A 20,748-nucleotide genomic window follows, 5' to 3' on the forward strand; every position below is an offset into this window, starting at 1 on the left:
GTGATTTTGCCTTTGCTGGGGAATACAGACACTTCTTTGAGCACAGTTACAATAACCACCTCTGACTGAGGGCCCCATGCTGCTTAAAATTCAGATTAATCTTTCTCATGTAATATACATGAAGGTGTTCCCCAGCATTAATTAAAACCCATTTCTCTTCTTGGTACACCCAGACCCTTTGCTTGATATGAGTCAACTCTATTGTTTTGTCTGAGTGATGCTTCCAACTGGCTGTGTAATAATCTTCTATTATAAAATCTGAATGATACAGAAATATTGTGGTTTTGTTTATGGCTCATTCTTTTTCATTTTTTAATTATTTCCTTAGATCTTCTGTTACTTCCATGGAGTCAGAAGTTTATTTCCACTTCTGTCTTCCATAGAGTTTGGGTGTAACTCCTTCCAGCTACTGTCCTTTCAGTGGTGCATTCTGTGCTCCAGTCTTTTCAGTTTTATTTAATGTCTCAAATTTTAATTGAATACAATGGCAAGAACTGAGAGTTAAGCTTATGCCTAGGTTCTGCCGCAGGCTGACATTGCCATCAGAGAGATGGAAGAACCAACTGGGTTCTCTGCTCACTCGATATATTGTGTTGGTTTCTTACCATTTGCATTTGGTCCTCTTCATTGCCATCTTTATCTTCCTGTTGCTTAGGTAAAGGGGTTATCATGTTAATCTAAGCAGAACTCAGGTGTGCTGTATTTTGTGAAATGGTAACTCAGTTCCTGGTGAGGTTCTTGTGTAAATGCTCTCCAGACAATCTTCAGATCAAACTGTGGAGCCATAGTACGCCCTGATTCATTCTTTAAATGAGAGCAAGTCTGTTCAGATCCTTTTCCCATCATCAGGCTGTGCTTTCTGAGGCTGTGATCTGTTTGTAGTCACTATACTGTACATACTAAGCACTCTTCCAGAGATACCTTTAATTAGGCATTCACCCCTGAGTCAGTAGACACCCTCTTAGGCTGTGTCAGATGTACCTCCACTCCCTGGAAGACAGCGTGCAAAGCGTGTACCTTTTGTTCTTAGTCTTAAACCTGCTCAAGTCACTGTTCAGGATCACCCTAAGGAAAAGCTTCACTTGTGCTTACACTCATCTTCTGCCTGGTAGGCACTTTTGCTGGCGTTTCCTCCTTGCCCTCATCTCTTCAGCAGTGCAGTAGGAGCTGGTGGGTTCCCACTTCAACTCTTTATAGGATTGCTGGGGGTTGCTGGGCCTCCCATCATGTCTGACTCTGGCTGTTGATTTCTTGGGCAATTCCTTTTGTTTTTTTTCCTGGTAGCACTGGTGTCCCAGAGGCGTGTGCTGTAATTGCTTGGGTACACTCAACGGCGGTTGGGTGGGACTATACCAACAGACTGTCATGCGGCCATGTTACCCACCTTGTGGTGGGACTGACAGGATTACTCTGTTCCAAAAAGCTGAGTTTAGTGTCCGTCTGTCTGGTTTGCTGTCTTTTGTCAGATGTGCTCAGAAGCTGAGAAGAGAAGTCGTTAGACTTCTTTCACGTTATTTGGCTCCCGGTTTTGTAGGGTCCAGCTGACAAGCTGAGAAATTTATAACTTTGGAATACAGAGCTGAGGTCAAATGAATTCTTCTTCTCAGCTTCTGCTTGTCTACGCTCAGGCTAGTATTTCACTCCTGCACAGCTCAGTATGGTCTTAACATCCCCCATAGTCAGCGCTTTTGTCCTGAATAAATCCAAGGTCTGTCCAGGTCCTCAATAGCTGGCAATAAATGGTGATTTCTTTTTAGTACCTTAGCAATTTTGAGGTTATCTAAACGCTTTCATACCAAGTGTGTGGCAAGTACTGGTGCCCAATTTCCAGCCTTTACAGTGGTATGAAGAAGCCTGCTTGAAATGTGCCATCAGTAATTTTGCCAGCTGTATTGGTATTCAGTTTGTTGATTCATTTTGCTTTCTGGACATCCATTTTTTTACAGGTGGGGAAAGGGATCATAAATGTGTTCCCTCTCCCAGGCTGAGGATGCCGTGGGGTTGTACAGAGGTCAGGTCTAAGCTTGCTCCAAAGCAAATGGTATGTGCATGTGTCAAGGTTTCTTCTTGACAGCCCACATTTGCCTGCTGGCTTCTGAATAGCTTTATTATGCATCACCGACGTGTGACCACTTTTCCAGTCTCATGTTGCTGCTTTCAGTGTTGAGGGGTTACGTAGCAGCTGGCTCCACGATCTGGCTGGATCCGAATTGGTGGTTGATCTAATAACACACGTGCGAGCATGGCCCTTGAATTGCTGGCAGCCCTTGCCTGCAGGACGGGTGCACTGACAGTCTCTGCTAAAGTCACTGGAAATCTCCACATCCTAAATCATTGCATAAAGGGAGGTGTTTCTTTCTATTTCCCACGTAGTGTAAGTCTTCATTGGGGTGTAGAGTGATTTCATACCCTCAGGCCCCTAGACGATGACATTTATTTTCCTCTGTCTTTCATACTGCTTTCCACACTATATACTTCCATATTGTCAGCAGATATCAGCTAGACTATTCCTAAAAAAAAAGCTAGTGCCTGTCTTGGTAGGTACCCTTGGACAGAAGGGGGAAATAAAGTTTTTTCTCTCCTTGGACAAAGAAAGAAAGAGTTTATTTGTGGCCTGTGGAACACAGAGGGGCAGATGGAGGGAAAGACCATAATATGCCATAAAATGAGTATTTCCACTAAGTCTGTTTCATAGTGTCCAGTAGAATAATGAGTTTTACTCTCCAGGTAAATATTGCTTATTATTTGGAGATATTTGTTTCTTTCTCTCAACATCCCTCCTCTAAACCAGAGTTGGGCATCCCGTGCACAGTCCAGTCTTTCGGAGATCTCAACTCTGTAGTGTAATTATCGCCCTGTTCGCTTCTTCGTTTCAAATAAAGCATCTCTTATTTGGTCTCAGACCCAGCACCTGATAAACACTTTTATCAGTATTGTTTCAGTATTACTGGTATTATTCTGGCCAACAATCTCTCACTCATCTTTGTCCCTTTTCCTCCAATGAGGTAAAAATAATGGTAATTTTTTTTCTAACTCAGTTCTTACTCCTGTGATAGAGCAAGGTTTTTTGTCTTGAAAGGCAGCATTCTCTAGTTTTCTTCCCTGTGGCCTGTCGTAAACTAAATAAAAGTAGGAATTCATGCTAATGCCTTCTTTGCAGGTTGCCAGGTCTTTCCTCCTGATACCACTCAAACTACACATGTTCTAGGCTTTTTTTGGGATTTAATCCTTTTATAGGGTATGTAAATAGTTTTGGGGGTTGTATGGCCTTTTTATTTTTCAGGTAAACTAGTGAAAAGTTACTGAATTGAGAATTATTTCAGTTCATAATTCATAACTTCATCAACATTCTTCCACTAAAAAATTGCCAAGTTGAAAGAATTAAACAATACAACTAGCAATAGTAAAAAACCTAAAGCACTGTAAATACTAGTAAGTAATATCAGAATGCTCAGATGTACTTTTTACATTTCTTGACGCTCAAACTCTTCTATATTCCATAGCTCCCAAAAGATGTAGCTGTTTATGGTACAGATTTGAGTGAGGTATTTTTATTTTGTATTTAATCAGTTGGATTTTCTTTCGGTATTAAAGCATCCTTGCTTTAATCAGAAAGTATTTAATGTTGGATGTTTCTGTTTCTCCCAATATTGTGGGGGTTTTTAAAATCTTTTTTATAATTGTTTTCAACTTTGTTATGGCAAGCACTGCAAAATGCATTTCAGAAAGGAGGGCCTGGTTAATTCAGCAATGGATTCCATCTGTGTTGACGTTGGCTGCACAGCCCAGCCCGCCCCAGCTGTATGAAGTAACTGGTGCTCCAGCAGGGTCGAATTCAGACAAGCACCATTTGTGTTTCATTTCCTTTTTTCTTTCTTTCTGAATAACATTTTGTCTAAAAACAAGGATTTTTCCCCCCCCCGATCTTTATTGGAATCTCTTATTTGTTTCTGGATAAAAGATAGCTTTGAAACCTTGGTGCTGTGTCAAGTCAAAATTGGAATGACTCTCAGGATGAGTATTTCCTGGGTGAATTAGGTTTAATAATGATAGGAATTTCATATATCATATATATACCTGATGGGGAAAATTGTTTAAGGCTAGACCAAGATATTAATATATCTGTCTTATGAAAGGGGTGGTAGGAATCTACACTGCCCCAGGAACAAACCTTGACCCTGACTCACTTGAGCAAGGCTTTGCCCACCTGCGTGAAGGGGGAAAATACAAACGCTTTGGAGGCAGTTCTCCTTATTGTGTCTAGCATTCAGGCCACACAGAGCTGATATCTGCAGGTGTGTTGGGCAAAATTCATAATGTGCTGTCAATTTTCCAATATTAATGAACATGTAATATTTTTTCATGTCCCTTACACCTGTTGCACAGCAGCAGCTAACCTGGAAAGACTCATTTATTTTGTGATTATGTGCAGATTTGCAATTTGGGGTTTTTTTCAGCAGAATCACAGGGAAACGATGCTAAAAGTCGTATTTTTTCATTATTTTGCTTCTTTGACAGATGATTTCTCTAGCAAAACTGGTCTGTGAGGAAAACTTGTTTGGTTCACCTTGTAGATAACAGTAATTGCCATCTCTTTTCTGTAATTGAGTGTGACATATGAAGTTGGCTATATCATTTGATATAGAAGTAATATTAGTGTAAATCTCAATCTGACCATGAATTTCTGTGTTCAGTCACGAATCGGTTCATTGTTCGTGAGGAAGTTTCTGATTTTACTCAGCGTACGAAGGGAAGTCAGCGCTAGATGAGCTGAAGGGCAGGTTTATTCGCTAGCTTCTTGCCTTCCTGCACATCGGGAATACACAAGCACTTATCTGAAAGGTGGAATAACCTACTTGATATGAATTTAACTGCAGAGCACACTAAGGGTGGCACTCGTCTTGCTGATCTTAAGAATTAGGTGTCCGGGATAGGTGTGTCATCAGTAATGAGATTTGGGGATGTCTGGCTCTGAAATCTGCAAAGATGAATCCAGCCCTGAAAGTGCCCACAGAAGTAATTTCGTTACAGCTAATGCCACATGTTTTTAAAGCTCAGCTTCCCCCCGCATAACTTTAGGTCTATAGCAAAAGAGGAGTCTAGTCACTGTGGCTTCATCTATATTATGTGGAAGAAGTCTCTATGCCTCTACTAAACTGTTCTGCCCATTGAATTGCACTCCAGAAGTGTCTGTATCTGACCATGAGCAAAGCCCACCCTGACTAGCTTCTTACGTCGTTATCTTTGTTAGTTCACTGAGTTTAGACTGGATCAGTCCAATGCAGACAAACACCGTCACATCTTTTTCGTTACGTGAAGAAGAGAAAGATGTATTAAAAAAATGTTACTGCAGAAATGAGACTCTGCTTACAACTTTATATTTTTGTAATCATACAATAAACCACTGGTGTTGGAAAAAGACTTCAGTATTTTCTCCAATATGAAAATGTGGAACTAAAAACCTGTGGCAAATATGAATGCGTTTGATAAAATACAGTTGTTTTGGTACTTGTTGAGGAAATAGAACAGTAAAGTCATATGGAAGAAGTCATACAGTACTAAATTTACTTTGTTACTATATCAACAAACCAGCAGTTGGTCAGTTTTAAATTTAAAACAGGTTTATATTTAGAAAAGAAGCATTTTAGTATTTGACCTGGTATTTGAAGTATTTATTTTATCATATAATAGTTTCTTGATGTTCCAAACTTTTCCTTGGTTGTACCTCAGTTTTCACTATGTAGAAAGAGCATTTTAAAAACTAATCATAGAATGGTTTAGGTTGGAAAGGACCTTAAAGATCATCTAGTTCCAACCCCGCTGCCATGGGCAGGGACATCTTGCAGTAGATCAGGTTGCTCAAAGCCCCATCCAACCTGGCCTTGAACACTTCCAGGGATGGGGCACCCACAACTTCTCTGGGCAACCTGTTCCAGTGCCTCACCACCCTCACGGTGAAGGATTTCTTCCTAATTTCTAATCTAAAGCTACCCTTTTTTCAGTTTAAAGCCATTACCCCTTGTCCTGCCACTACACGCCCTTGTAAGAAGTCCCTCTCCAGGTTTCTTGTAGGCGCCCTTCAGGTACTGGAAGGCTGCTGTAAGGTCTCCCCAGAGCCTTCTCTTCTCCAGGCTGAACAACCCCAACTCTCTCAGCCTGTCTTCATAGGAGAGGTGCTCCAGCCCTTTGATCATCTTCGTGGCCCTCCTCTGGACTCGCTCCAACAGGTCCATGTCTTTCTTATGTTGGGGGTCCCAGAGCTGAATGCAGTACTCCAGGTGGGGTCTCACAAGAGCGGAGTAGAGGGGGAGAATCACCCCCCTCGACCTGCAGGTCACACTTCTTGCAGCACAGGATACGGCTGGCTTTCTGGGCTGCAAGCGCACACTGCCGGCTCATGTTGAGCTTCTCGTCAACCAACACCCCCGATATAGTGTCTATATTAAGAATTGATTTGCTATTGAATAACAAAATACATTATGAAAATATGATCTGAATTATCTATCCTTTATCTCTGGCAGCCCAGGCTATTTAGCTTTTCTAAACTGTCCGACCGAACTGTTGTTCCCTGCTGTAATACAAATTATTTTAGATGTAAGATACCAATACATAAGCCTTAACACTGTAAAATGGTCTATGCACAGAAATCTCTTTCCTACATAGACCCTTTAAGTTTCTAGTTCTTACATAGAGAACTATATCTTTTCAACATTTTACCACTTAAAGCTGTTGTAGAAAGGACTTCATTTAATGCAGTTGTTATCTTGTTTTTGCCATCCTTAACAATGGCAAGTAAGATTGTACTGTGTTTATATCCCCAAAGGACTCAGTTGGAGTACATGCAAGAAGGTTCTGTTTCCTTATCATGAGTGATAGATGTTCACTTTTTCTTTTTCTTCCTTTTTTTCTTTTTTTTAGCCACCAGATAATGGGCCTCCACCATTACCAACATCTTCCCTTCCCGAAGGCTATTATGAAGAGGCAGTGCCACTTAGTCCTGGAAAGGCTCCCGAGTACATCACTTCCAGTGAGTAATCTATATCCAGACCAGTTCCTGAGCAATTGGTAATTCCAGTGTCTTTCAGGTTTTTTAGTATTCAATACCTACATCTGTATTAATGCTGTGGTGACATGTTGTAAGCGTAGCGTTGAACATTTGGGGATGGTTCTGGTAACCCTCACTAGCCATGCATTGATTTGGTTCGCAGAACTGTTTTGGCGTGCACAAACCAGGCTCCTTTTAGAGAAAACTAAACCTGGAGCTCAAGTTAGGTGCACTTAAACATGTTTCAGCTGCTGTTGGCGACAGAGGGTCCAAATCAGCCACTGGTCTTTTGGACAGCTTTGAACCACGAACGTGGTGGGGACATTGGACCAGGAATCCAGAGTTAAGTATCATCCAGAGTAAACCCCTCTAAACTGGCAATACTGTAAGTGTAGAGGTCTCTGAAACTGGTGCTGATCTGCAGATCTACTGGTATGCCTCTATTGCACTGAATTACTTGCTAAAGTAGACAAATGAAAAGAAAACAGGAATTATTGAAAAGATGTGATTTGCAGCATTTCTGATGACACCTTGTGGATACAGATAAATCACTCATACTGGCTCCCACAAGACATGTTTGATGCACATGACAGTATTCTTGTGACTACTTGTTTAGTGCAAAAGGCAGAGGGCTGCCTCCTAACTGACCACCAGAACATCCTTCGGCAACACACAAATGCTCTTTCTCACGTCCAGACACTTATCCAAAGACCTGTGCACTTAAGTGGAGCTACGCTGAGAGCACACTGATGAACTGATGAATGACTGCTGTGAGCATTTACACAGGGTCAGCCAACAGGACATTATGTACCAAAAAATTGCAAAGATTTTCCTTTTTGCTGCTTTTTTATTGGCTGGGGTAATTTATTACCTCTGTATGGCTGATTTGTCACTAATCATTATTTGCTATGGCCCAAAGATTAAAGGCATACGTTCCCCCATTTTATAGCCATTTTTATTATTTGAACTGAAACGAATAAAATGATATTTCTGTTCTTAAAACACATGCATAAGAGTCACCTTAGAATATTGATTATTCATTTGTACACTGCACAAACTGAGCTTATCTTAATTTACCTAAGAAATTCAAGATAAAAAAGAGTTTCATATACTGTAAAGAAAATGAAGGAACACACAGTCTTAGCAGAGCAGCAAAATCATAAAATTAATTTCCTCCCTGGAAGTGCTGCAGGGTGGTCCTGCTACACCCTGTAATCCAGTGAATTGCTGATTCGTGTTTTGTCATTAAACAAGAGCCATGCTCAGGCAGAAAAATATTAATAGAACAAGTATTAATAGCACTGCTAAAGGATAGCCTAGGTAAAAAAAAGACAAAATACGAAACTGCTTTCTTATTGTACTTAACCATCCAACTCCATAAAAATATTTAGGATATCAGCCTTAAAAGTTCATTAATAATTCCTTAGTTTAAGTATATATATATATACACAGACATATAAATCTCCATTAGTATAACTTACCATCTCACTTGCTGTGATTTTGCTGTATTTTCCTATGTCCTGAACTCCTTATCATCTCTTTTAATTTGTGTTAAAAGTATTCCGCTCTTCACTGGTAATAAGGTTGCTTTTAAATTCAATATGCCATTAATAATATATGTCCACTCAAGCAAAACTTCCACTAAATCCAGTATGTGTGGTAATTAAAATAAGCTACCAAAGCAGTGTACTAACCAAAGATGTAACCTTAGCTGTTCAGACTGTTGGAGGTGGAGAAGACCATAACAAAGAAGGACTAAAAGTATAGGAAGTGCAAGAATAAACCGTTAAAAAACTGTTGGGATAGATATCATTATCTTAAGTAAATATTCCTATGGAATATTTTTGTAATGTCATTAATAGCAAGGAGGCTTACATACCATGTGTCCTACCTATGAAGGGGAACAGCAGCAGAAGAAAATTGTAGAATATAGATCATGAAAATGAAATATCTGTAACTTCCCCAAGTCCCTGTAATCTGTTTGTAAATGAACACTTGCATGGAGATGAAAAGAAGACTGTATATTCTTTGATAACTCTCTTTCTCTTTATTAAAACCTACTGGTCTGTACAATATGCCTAGGTTATTACAGACTAATCTTTGGAATACGCTGTTACAAATAACGTGGAAGTCGACTGTGATTTTCACCTCCTAACAGTGGAAAATTTTGATGAAGATAAGTGTGAAAAGCCAATGTCAAAAGAAACTAGAATAATCAGAAAATGCAGAAGATGCAAAAAAATGTAGATCAGCAGCATTGGAATGTGTTGTATCAGTGAATCTGTCTCTGAGACTTCAGGAGAATTAATAAAATAACTTTATTTTGGACAGACACTTTTCACTTTTTCTACACGTGTTGTATTTCTCTCCCTTCTCTCACCCCCTTCCCCACTCCAAGACCAAAAGAGTGTGTTGACTTGAACATACACACAAGAAGTTTTCAGATCTTACCTATAGTTTACTGTCAAGCCTGTTTCATTACCCGTTGTGATGAGACAATAAGAGACAACAGGATTTAGTCACTAGTAGCCTTTCCACAACTTACCTTTACACAGTTTGCTTCCACAATGTAGCATTTTTTAATAGGAAGCTTACTGCTTCCCAGATTCAGCTCACAGTGAATATTAGTTGGAAGTAATACTGCTTCAAAACCCTTTGAAATTATATGTACATGCTGGATTTCTCTGCATAACTTTCTGAATGTCTACTAAAGCTGTTACGTATGGGTGGCAGGCTGCCTATCCCATTTATGTTAAAATAGTCACTTTACAATGTGAAGAGAAGCTAGCTGGTGTCCAGAGCCTGAAAGCCTTGTTTTGGTCATGATACAGCAGTTTGGAGAAACAAAGAATAGCAGCGGGATGTGGCAAAGAGCAGCAAAGGTTTCAGCCCAGATGATACGAGTACACCAGGGTGGTCATCCTTCCTGGTGCGAGTCACACAGCAAACTCTTCTTCTGGCCAAGAGCCCCACAACCCAAGGAGAAGAGAAACATGTGGAGTAGTTAATGGGCAGCAAATGGCAACAGGTCCCCAGAGATCCCGTTAGGCTGTGTGAGGATGGGAGTCCAGAAACGCCAGCCTCAGAAGCTCCTGTTGACTTTCATCCTCCTATAAACAGAGATTTGGATGAACCTGCAACTGCTGCGCCAGCAGTCCCTCTGCTGATCATACAACTTACTGCTGACATGAAATCTGCACTTGGGCTGCTTGTGAGCCACAAAGGAAGTACCTGTAGGATATTTAACATGCAGGATTTCAATCTCTACTTTGAAGTCTCAATCAGCATTTCCTACAATTAATTTAATCACCTGAGGCTTTTACCACTTGCCTGTATGGAGCTGTCCCAAACCAAACACTCTGTAGCAGAATTGACCAGAAGATGGCAATTCAATTAAATTAAAAAAAAAGAGTTTCAAGAGCTTGAAATTCTATTTTCATTTCACTTTGGAATGAAGATAAACTATTCTATCCACTTTTATGAAAACACAGATAGGATCAGAATATCTAGTCTTGATTCAGAGATGTGAGGTCTGGGTGTATCCCATTCTGACTGCACGTAGGGAGGAACTGATTTAGAATGAGCTTTCTAGCAATCTACTCTCTTGTCCTTTTCCCAGTGTTCCCAGGTCTCCTTCCTACATCGCAACTGTGTCCTAAATACCTAGCTAAAGCAAGTGAGAGATTTTTCTTCCACCTTCTGGCCTAAAAATATACCCAAGTCTACTTGAAGTGTTTGGATGAAATTTCAGCTAATGAAATTATTCCAACAAGTCTCCATGGGACCATGTGCTAGTGGATAACATGCATGCCTTCAGGTGTTACTATCTGAGGAGCTTTGCTTATACACCCATATAAACAAATAAATATGTATGGATGGTGGAAAAGAAGGCTCTGTGATAATGGCAAATTAGTTTTGTAGTTGAGGGGACTGCTAGAGCTGATTGCATTGTTGCAAATGAAAGACCTGAACAAAGATTCTTAATTAAAAAGGAATCTTGCCATTACATCGCCAAACGTAAAGCAGGATTAAACTGTTTAGGGTAACATAACAAGGTGTTTTTCGCAGAATGCCTTTAACTCCAGGAGAATCCATAGTTCAAGGAACAGCTAATTGTATCAGTGCAGGTGCTGTATTTGAGAATTGTATGAAATGTTATGATAGGTAGATAGTGCCCCATAATTTACTCTTGTGACCATTGTCATATTCAGTCTTTGTTTCTTAATATGCTGTACTAATATTGACGTTTCTGTGCTTACATTTTGCATTATGCAGTAGGACAAGATGAAGATGTTTTTCTGTAAAAGAATTACAAAAGATGAAGGTATCTGCTAAGTAATATTTTGAAGATAATAAAAAACTACCTGAAATTCTAACTATTTATTCCCAGCTCATTCTTTCAGTTAAAATTCCCAAGGTATCAGTATGGGTCTTCTATAAAATTTCATAATGGAACAGCATCTCTTATTCAATTAACTTAATGTATTGATATTACTAAGCACTGAAACAGTAATTTGTTCATGGCTGACTTTCAAAAGCCTTAACTTAAAATGAACCCTGTTGAGATTTTCAGTTATTTCAGTATGCTTCATTGCTAAGTGTTTTAACTTGACACTTTTACGCTTTTCTTAAAGATTATGACTCAGATGCTATGAGCAGCTCTTACGAATCCTACGATGAAGAGGAGGAGGATGGAAAGGGGAAGAAAATGAGACATCAATGGCCTTCCGAAGAGGCCTCTATGGATCTGGTGAAGGATGCCAAAATCTGTGCCTTCCTTCTTAGAAAGAAGCGATTTGGGCAATGGACCAAACTACTGTGTGTTATCAAAGAAAGTAAACTACTGGTAATTTTTATTTTTATCTAGCTATATTTCTTTGTACATCTTTAGATGATGTATTTATTTTTACAGGAATCTGTTTTTTGGAATATGTTCTGCAAACAGTGGCCAAGTCTACAGTAACCTTATGAAAGAGTTTGGTCATGATTTACACAAGAAGCAGAGAAGCACTGAAATTTTAGGTGTATCATTTAGCCACTTAGAACTTTGATTTTTATGCACTTAAACTTAAACCCAGGCAGTTCGCTGATATTGGAAAGAAAGTCTGGCCAATTAGCTTCTAATATATTTCATTTGGAAAAAAAAATTGCTGAAACTGTAAATCCAATCTTTCATTCCCTGAGGACCAAAAATCTCATAGGGAGCGTTGTATATGAACTGTTGGATCAGACCGCTGGAGAGAAAAGTCCCTTGTTAGACTGAGAATTCACTTGGCAGCATATGCCGTGGTAATGTACACACTTTAAACTAAACCTTTGCCATCTGTTCTGTGGTAATTACAGATGCAGTATTCACATGATGCACAGTTGCATTATAGAAAGGAAAGAAACAAGTGGATGTGTTGGTTCCTTAGGCATATCTGTTATATTTCTTTCTGATTGAGGCACCAGTAAAAGATTCCCTAAGTTATTATCTGCTCATAGATGTCTTATTGTTTTCTGAAAAGAATTGAGGGAAACACTCATTTCTTTGTCATTATAAACGAACTAATGCTTACAGTAATAAATAAGTCGGGGTCTTAGGCATTCCGTGTCTTCCTGTCCGGTGTGCTTCCAACAGTCATAACTAATTATATAACTAATAATTACTGCAGTATCCCAAATGTTAAAAGCTGATTAACAGGTGATAGAACATTTTCTGTAGAACCTCATTATTCTACACTCTTACAATACAGCTTAGATGTGTTCATTTTCCAAGTACATTTATGCTTGTGGCGATAAAGGAAATAACAGGATATGAAATAGAGGTATCTGGGTAAGAGGTTTCTGAAAATATAGTTGGAATTCATTTGCCAGTTTTCAATGGTTACCGAGGATTTAATTTTTCTATCCTCCTTTATTTAAGTGTCAAAAAGAATGTTGATTCAAATTTGGTTTGTATTACATTGTTATAATGCCATTATGCTTAGTCCACCTTTTTATCACCATATACCAGGATCATATCAAATTTCAGGACCATCTGATAACAGCTTGAAGAAAAGGAAGAAAGAGGGGGAAAAACAGATTTTCTCTGAAGTCACACAATATTTCTTCAATTGCGTTTGTTGTTCTGTATAGAAATATGTTATTTTTTCTATTTTCATTTCCTTTAGCCACATGTGTGGCCTGAAAACCTTTTTTTTTTTTCCTTATAGAGATTGTCTTTCAGTAATTCTGTAATGGGGATTAAGAAAATAAAAATCACAATAGGAGTCTAACAACCAAGTTACACAAGATTGGTTTATTGTTTCAAGGAGGACTTAGACATTTAACTTATGAGATATGCAAGTAAAACAAATATATGTTCTTAGGGATTAGTAATTGCTTGTGTTATAAATGCAGCTGTCATCATAAAACCAAAATATTTTAATTAGAATTAGACATTAGAAATAACTTTTAGTAGGGAATCGTTTTTCACTTAAAGTCCTTTAATACATAACTACTTAAGTTTTAGTAATGTATAATTATAAATAAAGTATTTAAGTTAATATAAAGGGGATTATATGCTGTTTATTGCTTCTTAAAGTGACTAATGTTGTATGTTTTCAAGATTTCATAGCTTGAAAACTTAATATTTTTTTCATGTTACAAACTTAAAATCTGTGACCCAGCCAGAGAAACTTTGAGTCACAGAGGGAAGGAGGATTATGAGTGATTTGCAGAGGCTGGTTTAGAGTGGCTGTATTTGCTTAGCCTAAGTGGTAGTGTTTATAACATACTTTTAACAGCTACTGTCTTCCTGACAGTTGCATCATGACATGAATACTGCCGCAGACATGCAAAAGTTCATGTGCTTTTCTCTGTTCACATTTATACTCAACTATTCTATGTATGCATATACTAATTAGTCTTCTTTCTTATCAGATACCTTTTTAGCCTTTGTGCTTATTTGTGTGAGTAAAAGCCCAATTTACATAAGTATATAAAATAACTGGGTATTCATATACAGAATTAAACATTGTTCTGTACCCTGGCACTCTATGACAGCTTGATGAACCTCAACTATGCTGATGTGTTAGAAGTTGGGAATAGGGACTAGGTCTATAGGACAAGTTATGTAATGTGAAACCCTTAATCTTTAGGTCACCAATTTAAACACAGAGCAGGTCATCAGTGATCCAGTGTGAAGTGGCTGTTCATTGACAGCACTTACTACCGAGGGAAAAAACATTGGGTAACTCATACAGTTTTATCCAGGAGCTTACAGAGTAAACTAGTGCAGAGATTTATGCGGTTTTGTGCAGTGACTGATTAAACTGAATTAGCTAAAAAAGTTACCGTCCTGCAACCTTGCCCCCCTTCCACAGTGTGACAATTTTTTTACTTATCTCAAGAAACAGAACATCTGAGCAGGGCATGTGCCAGCGCCTTGATAGGCCGGGCTGTTGCTGCAGGGCAGGGTAAGCATCTAGGCTTCAAAGAAGTCGTGAACTGTACAAGTTTATTCTGCTGCTACATGTGAATAGATATCCTAAATCACCCTCTTCCTACCTGCTCAAGGTCAAGGTTGAGTCATAAGGATAACGCAGAGAAGCTTAATGCTCTCCATATGTTGTACCTGTCCTGCAATAAAAGATGTCTATTAATGTCAGTCTGGAAGTAATTTTGCTTTACAGAGGGGATGAGGAGGACAAATGCAAAGTTGGCGTTGGCTGAACTCTGTGGTATGTGGTAAAGGGGTGCGCAGAAAAGATTAAAAAATAAAAAATAGCATTTCTATGTAATAACAGCTTTCCCCCAAGGTTCAGAAAGGTGATTACCTAACTTTTGAACTTTCCTTACATTTATTTAGTGTTACAAAAGTTCCAAGGACCAGCAGCCCCAGATGGAGCTGCTCCTGAATGACTGCAGCATCACGTACATTCCCAAAGACAGCAAAAAGAAGAAGCATGAGCTGAAAATCTCACACCAAGGAGCGGATGCCCTGGTTCTGGCAGTACAGAGCAAAGAGCAGGCGGAACAGTGGCTAAAGGTAAGGGGGGATTTCTGAGCAGGAGCTTTTCCACCCACAGAGTGCTTCCATTGCCGGCTCAGTTGCTGTTAAAAACTGAGATACAGACAGGAATATTCTGGCAAATCCAGACCACTTAAATCCCATCTAATTTGGGACTGCAGAAATACAGACTTCATGTTCAGGTCTCGAAGCAACTCCTTGGGCAACCAGCAGCTCAATATTACACAGCTGCTGCTGCTGCTGCTGCTGCTGCATAGGGTTTTCACTGCTAATTGCACAATAGTCTGGCATCAAGAGGAGAGGTGGCAAATTCCCTTCCATTGTCATCTCCAGATCATTTTCCAGAAAGCTTTGGTGGTTAGGGCACACTGGTAGTGAGCTGAAGGTTCACATTCCCTAAGGTGAAGGGGGCTGATACCCAGGTTGTTTTTTGCAGTGGTATATATGCTTAACTGCCATAGGCTGCAAAAATTGGGCATACCAACATCGCAGTCACCTTTTTAGAAAGAAGGATCTCTGAGGAGATACCTGTTTGAATTGGTCTGGATGGAGAAAAATCCTTCAGCTTCCTGAAGTCAATTCAAGTTTGCTAATCCTGGTTTAGCAGAATATCATCTGTTATGGTTTGTTCTGGGAATGCAGACTTCTGAGAATCCACTCCTTTCTGTTCAGTGTCTGCAAATGTGGAAAATCCCAATGCAAGGGTTGCAGTTTTAGATCCTAACCAGATTACTAGTATTTATGTTGGACTTTGCCAGTCTCAGATGTGGAGGTCAGTGAAGTAGTGTGGGAAACTATCACTGGAGTTTCAGTAGCTCGTTTTAAGACCTTGAAATCCAGCCTTTTAAATGCATGTAAAAATCTGAATGCATAAGACTCATCAGGCATTCTCCATGCTGCGCTCTGATCTAACCTTATATGGTGCTTATTTTTCTAACAATAAATTGTATTTTTCCAAATACAATTGAATTAAACACATAGGAATTTCCTGACGGCAGATAGTTTTTCTGCAGAAGAGGGAGACATAAAATGCAGCTTAAGAGGTATAAGTTCTGCTGTGGGCTCATTTACTAAATGGAAAATTAATCTGTAATTTCCTATTTGGCAATATTTGAATATACCTTTTGGGGGTTTGCAGTTTGTGTGTGTATGTTTGGTTTTCACTGCGAGTTTGTATCTTAGCTTAGAAAATGCACTCTCTATTGTCTTTGATAGAAACTGGTCACAACCATGTATTTGTTAGGCTTCTTCTAACATCAGTATCTTGTTTTAAGTTTTAAAGTCTAGCACCATCCAAGTGTCCCACTAACTCACCTAGAGTTTCAGAAACACTGATTGGAATGAAAATAAATTCATAAGTCATATTCTTTTCCAAGGGAATTCCGCTGTAATTAGATCATAGTAACTGCACCATTATTTCCTGTGTTGTTCTAAACTTGGGTTTGGTAATGCTGAATTCATTGGCATTTATCAGACTTTCTTTCATAAGAATTGTGTGGGTTTTTTTTTTTTTAATTGTACATAGAGCACTCCCCACACAGGCAGACAGAGTAGCGCTAGATTTTTCCATATGCCGGGTGCATTCCTGCTACTTTAATTAAAAAAAAAAAAAAAGAAAAAGAATTTGTAGAGTTGCATGTTAACAAAGTTGTGTGTTACCTGCAAAGCATTTGGAGACAGTCTGACAGCACTTTATTTAGTTCCTTCATGCTGCAAAGCTCTCTATTAATAAAACTCTTTCAAGTACATGCAACGCTACTGTACGCTCAACTTCCAAGTCCTCAGCACTGCTGCAGCACTCTCTGTACTGAACAGTATAAATTGCCTATCCAACAGCTAACGAAAAATGGTCTGTGCAGCTCTTGCAACAGCTCCAGTGTTTTCAATAGGAAGTATAGCTTTGTGAGATAAAAAGCGTTGGGTTTTGTATTTTTAAAAATGTATGAAAATTTACATTTGGGTTTTTTTAATTAGGAAAAGAATTATTTTATGTCATTCAAGCTTTACTTAAAATAAGCATCCGAAAATCATATGTGGCTTTGTGTAGGAAGTTTCTATACTGAGAAAGAGATCATTGCTTTGTCTTGGGAGAAGCAGTTTTATCTTTCCCTGCCTGTCACTCAGAGGGGCAGCGTCACCCCCAGCTCTGTCACCTACGTGTGATTTCTGTAGTTAATAAAATGGGCAGATTCAGAGACTGACAATGAGAAAGGTCTCTGCAACCATATTTTTTATTCTATATCTATACCTTCTCTGTCAAAGATACTGACCAATACATGCCAGTGGAGCCAGGTTATCACTCAGGAACAACAGGTTCTCATGGACTCATATGTAATGTCAAATTAAAGCTTTACTCTTGAGCCTAAAAAGCTCAAAATGGCTTTGGAGGCCAGATTTTCCCATGGAAGCTAAACCAGATGATTTTTTTTTTAAAGTCAGATGTAATCAGTATAAAATACATTTACTTAAGCAAATAATTTTGAAATATGTATTGGAAGACAAGTGTGAAATAAATGCAGACTATTTTAGACCTTTTTTGTAAAGATGACACCAAAAAAACCCAGCTGATAAACTTAGTGCAAATTGAAGTCTAGACTGGAAACCACAAAGGGAGTTTCAGGTTTACCAGCTAAGAAATGCTTGATGAAAAAAAGATAGCTGATGTCACCAAAGAGCCTGTCAAGCTCTCAGAGCAAGGAGTGTAACCAATATAAATTCAGGTTAGAGCTGAGATCATAGCAGTAATATGGTGTGCAACGTAAAGTGGTGGAATTTTCCAGACTTGAGTCTTAAAATGTTCCCACAAAAATGTGCATGAAAAAATGTGTGCAGTTACACACTCAGACCCAAACATGAGCTTTTTCCGTGCGTGCTTGACTGTATGTGCATCTGTGTGCGCTTTTGTGCATTTGTGGTCAAGTAAGGTCTTAAATCTGCCTGTTTGTCTCAGCACATCCAACAGACTGGTTGAAACTACATTTATTTGTCAGCATCCCTGGGAAATACTGCATTAAAAATAAAAGGACTACTAAGAACATGACATTACAAGAAGATGCTTGTTTAGTGGCTTCATTCATATAGATGAATGTGTCCTGTGTGCAGGACCTTCAGACTAGGCCACAGAAAACTGCTCTTAATATTAAAAATACATAGATGCCAAAGAAATTAAGTTCTGAAGTAGCTTCTTGTAGAAGACCAATAGAAGAAGGAAATGGTCATGGTGTCTGGTCCCAAGGCTTTCTCGTCCTCTTAGCATTGCCTCCTGCAAAAATGTATTTCTGATTTGTCATGCATGAGAAGTAATCTATCATTTTGGAGTACTGGCCTTGATTTTCTTTTTTCCCTAACGTCAGGCACTCTTTGTTAACTTTTCTTCATTTTACAGTGTGCAGCCATTTTGCAGCAATCTCTTCAGTTGGGGGTCTGTAATTGAGCAGTGAATCTTTCAGGCATAAGCAGACATTTCTGCATCTATCATTTTGACAATGTTCAGTCAGTTCTGAACTTGTTGTAATAAGAGGGATTTTTTGCCCTGAAGAGAGAAGAAAATCAAGGTTGTGACTGTATCCAGTTATCCGAACACCCTGCAACACTCCTTGCAGGTCTGTTAATCTGGTTGTCCTACCCAGTTTCCATCTCTGATAACTGTGTGTTGTCTCTCGTCGAAGCCTTTGAAAACATCTTTTTTTTCACTGCTTAGTGAGGGGAGTCAAGTAATTTCTGGGCTCCAGTCCTAATGTGGACTGAGTTTTACTGAAGAATAAGCTACTGACAGAGCTCATCTTTTGCCAGTTTAAATTGGCACAAAACTGAGCTTGTAACTGTAAACACTGTGTGGCTGGTTTTACTTTCTATGGGCATTTCCAGCTAGAGATCTCAAAACACTTGAACATTACTTTCTTGGCTTAAGTAATGATCCCCAAAGAGGTTATTATCTCCATTTTGTAGCTGAGTAGAGTCAAGTGCTGAATGATCATGCCTTAAAACTGAGTGGAAAAAGTGCTTTTGGGAATGCATACTCGGTACAAGTGATTTCCATATAGTGTTTGTTAGTTTATAAGTAACTTCAGAAACATACTGTGTCCCAGGACAGTCAGGCTGGGTTCTTTCTCCACTGCACATCATCACCAGCAGTGAAGGCTTTGCAAACTGAATTAAACCTCCCAGAACTTACACCCCTATTGTCTCAAAGAGATGGTTTTAAATACCTTGGCACAAACCACGTCAAGGGCGGTATGTTTGCATAAGAACTGTTCAGGGCGTGATCTGGAGATGTGGCAGACTGAGCTGCCTGTGAGAGCTCTGACCAGCCTGCAGGGCTGCTGCCAGCCTGCTTTGACACAGCCGGGGGACCCCATCCTGGCTGTGAACCAGAGTGTTTCTGTGACTGGCACCATGGAAAACAATACATTACTTAAAAAAAAGCAGATGCATATGTAAATTTAAAAAAAATCCACCAGTGAATACAGAACCACAAGCATCCTATTTGCTTGTTTTCTCAGGGATATGTTTCCTTTAAGTTCCTGGCTAAAATGACAAACGCAAGCTGTAGCAGATCTCAGAGCAGAACCCAGGAGGGCTGAGACTTGATCCTTTGCTTTCACCACAAGATAGTATTCCTCCTCTCTCCTACTTGCAGCTTTGGATGGAAAATTATTTAAATCATACCTAGCTCAGATTTACGGCCTAAAGTGCAGTCGGAATCTCTGCAGCGCCTGGGCTGGGGATGCAGCTTCCCTTGCGCAGGGTACCTCTGCCCTTGCAGCAGCAATGCCTTCAGCCGCCCTCCCCGGCCACCCAGCGCCTCCTTCCCTGGGCCTGACCCGATCCAGTGGCCATATATGGCAATAGACTTCATGGTAATAACGCAGGAGAAAGGATACAAGGATTGTCTTGGTTGAATATGTCAGAAAAGTATTTTTAAGGGGATAGACAGGCACTAAAGATAGGCTTGCTGGCTGCTCGTCTGCTAGAATCTCCTCCCCACTTTGCTCAGACAAACAGCAATAAGGCAGAAAGATGAATCTTTTCAGGCTAGGGGATGCTTGAGAATGATGTTTTCTAGTACAGAAGGTAAAGGGGGTTTCTTTTTGAGACTTAAAGCATAGGCTATGATGTGAATAATTTCTGCTTTTCCTCTAATTTACCTAGGTAAAGTCCCTGGGGCATTTCTTCTCTGCAAAATGCTGAGAGTTTTGGTGCTCTCTTAAGGAGGAGGAGATTGATGCTAATGTATGTAGTGTGTAAGGGTCCAAAAGAGAGAAAATGAGAATTTAGTCATGCCAAAATGATGAAGAGTCCCAGAAAGTCAGTATTCCTCCAGCACTGAAAAAGGAGTGTTTCAGGAATGAGAAATACTGAGTTGCATCTGGAGCCAAACCCTTTTCCCTCTGCTGTGCTGTGCATAAGCAGATTTCAGCTTTACCATATTCCTATCTTCAGAGTTAAGCAGCGGAGACAAGAGGCAGGGGATTCAGCCCATCCCATTTCTAGCAATTTGCGAAGCATGTGGGTGGATGGGGATGAGGGGGTGGGTTGGCTGGATGGATTCCTATCCTGGTTACGTACAGAAGTAAAGCAAATGTGCAGTTAGGCAAGCAGCTTTCTCCCTAATCACTTTTGAACTCGACCATATTAAAAGTGTGAGCTTCTCCTGTGAGTTTCATTAAAACACGAGAGGAGATGAGATGCTGTAATCGCATCCCCGTGG

The 20,748-nt window shown here is 39.6% G+C and overlaps 1 protein-coding gene across 2 annotated transcripts in view; it reads left to right on the forward strand.

Annotated features, from left to right (window-relative positions):
* The window catches only part of AFAP1 (actin filament associated protein 1), a 65,418-nt gene that overhangs the window by 11,571 nt on the left and 33,099 nt on the right, over nucleotides 1-20,748 (forward strand). For both annotated transcript variants that reach the window (XM_059817769.1, XM_059817770.1), the window contains exons 3-5: nucleotides 6,919-7,027; nucleotides 11,680-11,891; nucleotides 14,877-15,056. In XM_059817769.1, the coding sequence (XP_059673752.1) occupies nucleotides 6,919-7,027; nucleotides 11,680-11,891; nucleotides 14,877-15,056 (501 nt within the window). The remainder of the gene's footprint in view (nucleotides 1-6,918; nucleotides 7,028-11,679; nucleotides 11,892-14,876; nucleotides 15,057-20,748) is intronic.

This window comes from Gavia stellata, chromosome 5 (genome assembly GCF_030936135.1).
Source record: "Gavia stellata isolate bGavSte3 chromosome 5, bGavSte3.hap2, whole genome shotgun sequence".
Taxonomy (NCBI): domain Eukaryota; kingdom Metazoa; phylum Chordata; class Aves; order Gaviiformes; family Gaviidae; genus Gavia; species Gavia stellata.